General features: G+C 42.4%; 1 protein-coding gene across 1 annotated transcript in view; it reads right to left on the reverse strand.

Moving 5' to 3' along the window:
• KLHL3 (kelch-like family member 3) overlaps positions 1 to 8,988 on the reverse strand; it is a 177,903-nt gene that overhangs the window by 74,343 nt on the left and 94,572 nt on the right. The window contains exon 6 of the mRNA XM_006899495.1: positions 3,477 to 3,586. Coding sequence (XP_006899557.1) covers positions 3,477 to 3,586 — 110 coding nt within the window. The remainder of the gene's footprint in view (positions 1 to 3,476; positions 3,587 to 8,988) is intronic.

The following is an 8,988-nucleotide window of genomic DNA, read 5'->3' on the forward strand; positions in this document are numbered from 1 at the left end:
AGAGCAGGGTTTAGGGCTGTTGTACATAGGGTTGCTATGAGTCGCAAGTGACTTGACGGCACATAACAATAACAACAAGTATACACTCATCCTGCAGACAGGTTGCATAAAAGTAAGGAATATAGGAGTGTGTCCAGTCAATCCTCTGCCCTCAATAGGCACCTTACAACTTAGATTTGATAGACAGATGGCTAAGTAAAAGAGGAAGCAGTTAGTCTTCCTGATGTTGTTCTATAGGAGAACTATTTTTCTTTCTTGGAAAGTCAGAGACTTGAAGAGATTTTCATATCTTTTCATGCATGTGGGAGTCCTTCAGTGTTTGTTGAAGCTAGATCTATTTTGCACCATTGTGGTAAACTGACAACTGTATTGCCAATATGGGGTTTTACAATCTGTTTTTCTCTGTTCTCAGTTACAATTTTGCTTTGTTAAAGGTATAATGTCCTTGACTCTTACCCATAAAACTGCAGACATTAAAATTGGGAAAATATCGTTTTATAAATTTTCAAGTTTATAATTGATATTTTCCATGCCATTAATAAATATCTCATTTGTAAAAAAAAACCCACCAAAAAAACCCCCACCAAATTAGTCACTTAAATCTCTTCAGATTTTGAAAATTCTATGATCTGTTCTAGAAGATTTGATGACTTCTGCTTACTTGTGATTAACAATGTTGTACAATAAAAGAGTATTTCCTTTCAATGTTGCATTACAGTGAGAACTTTTGGATACGTTTGAAATAAGGCTGATTTTGCCATCATGTTGATTCTGACTCGTAATAACCCTATAGGACAGAAGAGGACTCCTCCAGAGGGCTTCCTAGGCTGCACATTACGGGAACACATGACCAGATCGTTTTTCCCTTAAAGCAGCTGGCAGGTTCAAACTGTTGACCTTTACAGTTCTAGCCAAGCACCTAATCATTGTGCTACCAAATAAAATCAAACCTTCACTGAGTTGATTACAACTCATAGCACCTAACAACAACTTGGAATGTAGAATTCCACATGCAGGAGCAGTCAATATCACTTAACACTGACTGGAAACTTACTCGGTATTAAATATTATACCAGGCATACTGCATATGTTATTCCATTAAATCCCCACAACTACCCTGAGAAATGTGTTCTGTGGCTATTCTATCTTTACAGTGAGGCAAGAGAGGGGCAAAATACCTTGTTCAAGGTCATATCACTACAGATGACATTTGGATCCTATCACTGTCGTCATGTGCCATTGACATAGAAGCAACTCGTAGCTGAGCCTCCAATGAGTTTTCAGAGGCTGTAAATCACACAGGAAGAGAATGCTCATCTTTCTCACAAGGAGCAGTTGGTGAATCAGAACCACCTGTTTTTCGATTGGCAGAGCAACTCCTTAACCATTAGGCCACCAGAGTGCCTACTGTTGTTGTTGTTGGGCACTGTCAAGTCAAAACCAACCCACAGCGGACCCTCCAAGGGGTTTGCAGAGGCAGTAAATTATGTGGCAGATATCTCGAATTTTTCTCTTGCAGAACACTTGTGTATGTGGTTTGAACCACATACCTTTGCATTGGCAGCACAATTCCTTACCACTGAGCCACCAGAGCTCCTTAGAGCTCCTACAAAGCAGTACCAAATACTGTTACTTTTACTATAATAGACTACATCTCTTGGACTAAAAGAAAAAAATGTTCCTAGTAGAAGGGAAATCTGAACTGTTTCAGTATTGAAGATGTCAGGGGAGAATAGAGTAGAGGGGACTATGAGAGGGAAGGCCTGAAGGTAACATACACCAGCAATCACAGGACAGCTAAAGCATTGGGAAGACGTCAAGCTGACAGTACAAAAGAAGAGATGTGAGTTGGCGGGTTTGGAGCCCAGCGGTCATGAAACTTGGGTTATAGTCCTGACTTGGCCACTGATAAAGTAACCTTCAGTAGTTCTTCTTCCCTCTCTGAACTTCAGTTTCTCCATCAATAAAATGTTATTGTTGTTGTTCATTGCTTTCAAGTCAAGTATGACTCATAGCAACCCTATGAACAAAAGGCCTGAAGCCCCTCTACAACTATTGACATTGAGTTCATTGAGTTTCTGGAGGCATGGTATTTAGGAAGTGGACGCCACTCCTGCTTCCAAACCTGTCAAAGTATGTTATTGTTTTATGTGCCATTGAGTCACCTGTGATGCATAGGGTTCTGAACCCTTCTCTGTCCTGAGCCACTCTCTTTAACTCTGATATACCAATCCCCATGGTCCCAGTTACTGTATCAATCCTTCACATCTAGGGTTTCCCTCTTCTGCACTGTCCGTCCACCCTTCTGAGCATGATGCCCTCTCCAAGGACTGCTCTCTCCTGGCCACCTGTCTAAAGTAAGTGAGGCAGAGCATCAAAATCCTAGCCTCCAAGGACCTTGGAATTACAGTATAGCCTCAAGCAAAAATCTTTTTTTCTGAACTTGGCACATGGTATCTGAACTCACATCTTCCTGAGCAAGAGATGGACAACATTGTGACAAACCAGTAGCAGTGTGTAGTGCAAAGCATCACAGAAGTGATTGGTGATCATATGGAGAGGTGGCTGGGGAAGGGAGGGTTTGACTGGGTAGCCGATTGTGCAAAGAATAGGGAAGTAGCAGGGAAAAGAGTAGAGACAAGTCAATAAAATAAGAGACAGAATATATGTTTTCAAGAGACCCATTCTAGTTCAAATGCTTGATGCTATTCATGAAAGGTCAGGCAGGAGAGTGATTAAGGCTTGGTGATAATCAGACCTCAGCTTTGCCAGTGACCAAATGAGTGGCCTCGTTATGTTGTTGTATGCCTTCAAATCAGAAAGAAACTGAATCATAGCTGACAATCTAATGGGTTTTCAGAGGCTATACACTGCATGGGAGTTAACTGTCTATCTTCCTCCCATGAAGCAGCTGGTGGATTCAAACCATGTGCCTTTGGCTTGGCAGTGCAGCCCCTTAACATGAGGCCAGAGAACTCGCAAGTGCCCTTAGGCAAGTTGACTAGCTCAACAGGGTCTCAGCTTCTTCATCTGTAATACGGAGACCACACAATGCCTGCTTTACAGGGCTGCGCTGTTGTTGTTGTTGTTGTTCTTGTGTACTGTCAGAAGGAGATTATCCATTTTTCCTCCACAGAGCAACTGGTGGATTTGAGCTGTATACCTTTGGGTTTGCAGCACAGCTTCTTACCACTAAGCAACAGGACTATGGGAAAAGCTAAGTGAATCAAAGACCACAGGTGTTGGTAAACTGTAAGTGTTTAGTAAACAGAGGCAACTTTGTCATCACGCTCATCATCATCATCGTTATTTTTTAAGGAGTTAAGAAAAAAATAATGGATTGCCATGGTCAAGAGGTACTGCTTCTAGTTCAAGGGACAAGAAACAAACTGCAGAAGCAAATAAGGAAAGGTCTCACGCGTCCCTCCCACTCCCCCCTCACAGGCTCCTACTTCAGCCCAGAGGGTCAGCCATACCTTCTCTTCTGAAGAAACGGTCAGCTTATCACTGGATATCAAGCTGCACACTTGGTCCAGACTTAGGCTAAGAAATTCTTCCCCCAGCATCACCTCTGGAAAGTGCTGCTCTGTTCCAAAAAAAGCAGAAGTTAAGAAAACAAAGTTATAACACTCCTGTCCTTCCACGAGCTAAAGCCACGATAATCTGTGGGGTCCAGAGGAGACCTTGCAAGAGACAGTGAGATGAGGAGGAGAGAGAGAGGGAGTGGGAGTCCCAGCCCGAGGGAAGCAAGCGGTGACAGCCTCACCCTTGTGTGAGCCCACAGTCTTGAATATAGACATGGAAGAATTTGGAGCAGGGAGAACCAGGCCTATGAATTTTTTCCCATGGTCCATGAGACTAATAATGGCGTTGAAGAAGAGCCTCCCTGGGCCCTGTCTACTTAATGGAACTCATTTCTCCTCCAGGTGTGAGCCTCTAGGCTGTTGATGGTGTGCCCTGCAGCACGGCTGGACCAAAGTGGGTCAGGACTGCTGTGTAGCTACTAGTCTCTAGGAGTTTTGGTAGGAAGTCAACATTGGAAGGTTAGAAGACAGAACTATCCTCTTTTCTTTTCTTTTTTTCCCCTAATTCAAGGCTATTAAGGTGAGTAGTGGTCCCCAAGGAGGCCCCAAGGAGCATCTACACAAGTGGTCTCACCACCACTGGGGGCACAGTTGCCAGGCTGCAAACACCGTGAGATGGAGAACCTGGAATCAGCCAGGAAAATACTAGAGAGTCCCTGAATACAAATAGTTCACATGCTCAGATGCTCATCAGAAGAGGGAAAGTTCAAGCCCAGCCAGAAGTGCCTTAGAGGAAAGGCCTGGCAATCTACTTCCAAAAAACGCTCAGTCATTGAAAACCTTCTGAAGCACAGTACTGACGCACGAGATGACTATGAATCAAAACTGAATCAACAGCAGCTGGTTTTTCAGAAGACGAGTAAGCCCACCTCAGGCCACTGATGACTGTACGTCTGAAGTCAACATAAAGGAAATGCCATGCCCAGTTCCTCCCTGGCACTTGTTTGGGACATGTCAGGGTAAGTGCAGACATCCAAGACAAAATGGGCCTAATAACATGGTCCCCAAAGACAACACTTTGTGTCAGTGAGCAGCAATTAGGGTCTGAAAAGCTTGTGGACAGGTATCTACGGTGGAACTACTGGTCTCTCTCTGTCGAGAAAAGAAAAGAAAAGATGTACAATTAGTCCAAAGGCTTAATGAACCACGCAGGCTTCAACTTCTGAGACTCTGAGACCAGAAGAATTAAATGATGTCACAGCTGTCCATTTTAAAAGAAATCACAGGAGAAGATCTTAGATAGTGTTGGGAGAAATGTGGAACAAAACTCAAAACCATAAAAAGGCCAGGCTTTGGGGTTGGGTAAACCTAAGAAAAGAGACAATAAATAATGTATTCTGCATTAAAACAGATGCGGGGGAGAACTGTTTTAAAGGAATATATGAGTAGGTATTATTTTCATGATAAGAGTCCAGAAAAAGAAATGCATAGTAAAGTGGACTGTGGACTGGAGGGGTGGGGAGGGTGGGGGTTTGCATAACAATGAAAGAATTTTTTTCCCTTTCTTTTCAAAGAGAAAAGTGAACTGGGGGGAGGGGTGGACAGGGAGGAAAATGTGCAACAATGAATGAATGAGAGAAAAAAAAGTGGGAAGAATATGCTGTTTAAAAAAAAGGTCAGGCTTACTGGTTCAATAGAAGCTGATAGAACGCTTGATACCAAGGTCTTCTCCCCCTTCAAACCTAAAATAAAACTTGCACCTGATGCTGAACTTTCAGCCAAACAACAGACAAAATTGTGAGGTGAACAGCGCCAGGGACACACTCACATCTTAGAATAACCAACCATATTAGGTCAAAAGGGCAGCATATGCCCAAGAGTAAAGCGTTGAAGGCACGAAAGGTGGAAAGAAGGATTGAGAGAAATGAGAATTACAGGGAGGAAGTGGGAAAAGTGTGACTACATTGTCGCAGTATATATACACAGTAAATAAAACAAAATGTGTATGAACAGTTGAATGAAAAACCAATTTGCTTTGTAAACTTTCACTAGAATCACAACAAATAAATTTTAAAAAGAGGAGGCCTAAGATTTAAATCTTGACTCAGCCATTTCCAAGTTGCATCACTGAGCCAACAGCATCACATCCTAAGATCTCACTGTCTTCTATAAAATAACACTACCAAGGGAGCTCTGGTGGTGTAGTGGCAAGAAGCTGTGCGGTTCTGAAGGTGTGCAGTTCGAATCCACCCGATGCTCAACTGGAGAAGGAGGGTCAATCTCCTCCTGTGCCAGTTGGACCCAACTCGACAGTACACAACAAAGAAAAAGAAAAAAAAACTATTTAAAAAAATAATAATACCAGCCTTGTCCCTCTCCCATGCTTTGAAGAGAAAGGCTCTTTGAAAGAGTTCTGCAAACTGCTCTTTGGTGAGCCAACCCAAGGGCCCACAATTCCCGGAGCTGCGAACTCTGAAAACCACAGGCCCCTCCTTCATCTGCCCCACAACTCACTTATTTTCAGTTCTCTCACAGCCCTCCCTCATTACTCCACGGAGCATTGGCTCTTGCCCACCAGGTCTTCCCCTTCCCCAGCCCCCTCTCTGGCCTGGTACTCTCTGGACCATTTTAAGGGGTCATACCTCCACTTCACACTGAAGGTCACTTAGCCCTGAAAGGCCTCCTACCCCACCCTGGCAGCTGCTGAAACCTCTGATCTGCCAGGGCTACATGACAAAAAGGAAGATCAGGTCATAGTAAGCCTCTCTCTCTCACTCATCTACTTCTTAAAAACCAAACAAACAAAACCAAGAACTTAAGATCGAAAAAATTTCTTACAAAACTATTTTACTTTTTATTTTTAAATAATTTCAGACTCAAAAGAGAGCTGCAAAGAAGTACAAAGAATTCCCATATGCCTGCCCTTTCTTCATCAAGATCCCCAGATGTTAATGTTTTACTCTCAAAGATCTTATTGTAAACAATCTTGTCCATCTTTCACTGGACAAAAAGCTGCCACTTGCTCTCCGCCATCGTGAGATGTCACTGTGGTCACCCATAGGACTTTCCCATCAACGCAGACTTTAATGGAAGTTAGACCAACTACACCAGGAATATTTGTACATCAAAGGATATATTTAAGCATCAAATCCTAGATAAAAGGAAGCAATTATCTTGAACTCAGAACAAAAAACTGGTCTTTGCTCCCCATATGTCAACAGAATAAATAAATTAATTAATTAATAAATACATACATACCAAACCCAACATAAAACTTTTCTTAAAGCTGGATGGATTTAAGTTAGGCATTCAGATGGACTTCCAAACTCGAAGACTTTTCGAGATTAAACAGTATTATTTTTAAAGTTTTCATTCCCAATGATTTTTAAATAAAGAACAAAAGAACAATCCTCTTTAGATGGTAGAAAAACATTCTTGGGAATTTAACTCAGTTATCTATCCCACTCTGGTCTGGTCCAGTCCTTGATCCAGAATCCTCTGTTTGACAATATCCAAGAAACTGGACAAGAAAAAGAGTCACCACGTTGCAACAAAGCACGGGGCACTGAGGCTGCCTGGACCAGTAAGGGTGCACTCAGCAGCCCCTGTTCTGTTCTCAAGCAGAAAGTAAGGCAGACACAGGATCAAAATCCCTGTGTTCCGGAAGCTCGTCAAGCCTTTCCACATTTTTCTGCTATTGTTGTTGACCAAGGAACTGACATTTGGAGAAAGGCAAAAAATTGAAGTGGGGAAAAAAGGTGAGGAAATAAAATTCTGTGAAAGGAGCTCACACAGTTCATATAGCCAGATTTTCAGATTCTGAAAAGTAAAATAAAAAGAGGGGGAACAGATAGAATCAATCTTGAAGGAATAATACGTAGGGAAAGGAGAATTAAAAATTAGGTCAACTGAGTGAAGGAAAAGAAATACACAAAAAGGGGCTGAATAGACACTGCTATTAATGGCATTAAAAAATGGCAATTAATGTTATAATAAGTCTATTTATTTTTTATTATTTGTGTGTGTGTGTGTGTGTGTGTGTGTGTGCGCGCGCGCTATCAAATCAGATATGACTGGTACATGAGGAGATTGTCCCTCCTGCTCCAGTAGAGCATCTGGTGGATTTGAACCGCACGCTTCTGGGATGGCAGTGCAGCTTTTTGCAACTAAGCCACCAGAGCTCCCCAGAAAGTCTATGAATTATTGCATGAAAAACCAACACGATTTTCAAATGTTCATTAAAAAATGAATTAATTAATTCTTTTTATTAATAAATAAATATTTTTAAAGTCATTAAATTCCTCTTAAAAAATGAAAGAAGAGTGATGGCTTGGTGATCAGACAAGAAATCCTCAGAGAGAAATTAAGACAGAGAGGAGACAGCCTCTCACACCCTTTCACACACCATCACTCACTCTCAGAGGCTTTCTAAATTTGAATCTGAGTCCCATTTCTCAAATGAGCTGTTGTTTTGCCTGTTTGCCTATTCAGGCCCTTCCATACAGAAATCCTCCCAGGAAACAGTTTCCAGTGAGGAAGGAACAACAAGGGAGCCCATGGGCAGCAGCTGTCACCCAGAGGGACTCTGGAGAATTAGGCAGGAGCAGGAAGGAAGGAAGAAAGGGACACAAGGAATGAAAGGGGAAAGTGTCTTCACTTGTCCCTCTCGTATAAGGAGAGGCTGAGGAGACAAGGCTGAGCCCCCTGAGTCTCTGGAGTTCCCAAGTTCCTGTTCCCTTTCTGTTGGCAACACTCAAGAAACAGCAGGATAGAAAAAACAGGAACAGGATGCTCTGGCTAACTTGACTTCCTGGAAAACAGGAGTTCCGCCAGAAGCCTTTGTACTCAAGTTAGCCCTCTTCACAGCTGTTTCCTGGAAAGAAACCAGTCTGCCCCCAGAAGACAGATCCCTGACCACTATCTTCTACTTTCAATGACTGTTTGGATGGTTTTGCTTGCTTCAGATCTTGAGTAGTGTTGGTGATGATGGTGGTGGTTTGCTTTACTGTTTAAAAAATATACTAAGGAAAAATGCAGCTTTATTCACCATCACAAGAACATGGAAACAGCCCAAATGTCCAATCACAATGGAATGGATTGAGAAATTATGGTACATTTACACAATGGAATACTATGCAGCATGCAGGAACAATGATTTTGTAAATCACTACCTAACTTGGGAGGGACTGGAGAGCATTATGTTGAGTGAATTAACTCAGTCTCATAAAGACAAATACTGTATAAGACCTTCATTGTAGAACGAGAATGAGGATCCAAGGAGGGGACTGGGCAGCAGAGAGGTGAGGATGGGGGGAAGGGGGTTTAATCATAGGGTTGCACAATTTGATGAGTGGAGGGAGGGATGGCTAAAGGAAAAGGGAAAGATCTGGTGTGAAAAACAATGCATAGAAACTTTATAAGTAAACCAGTGTGTGTGTGTGTGTGTGTGTGTGTGTGTGTGTGT

Source organism: Elephantulus edwardii, unplaced genomic scaffold (assembly GCF_000299155.1).
Source record: "Elephantulus edwardii isolate Elephantulus edwardi_28Jun2011 unplaced genomic scaffold, EleEdw1.0 scaffold00259, whole genome shotgun sequence".
NCBI classification, from domain to species: domain Eukaryota; kingdom Metazoa; phylum Chordata; class Mammalia; order Macroscelidea; family Macroscelididae; genus Elephantulus; species Elephantulus edwardii.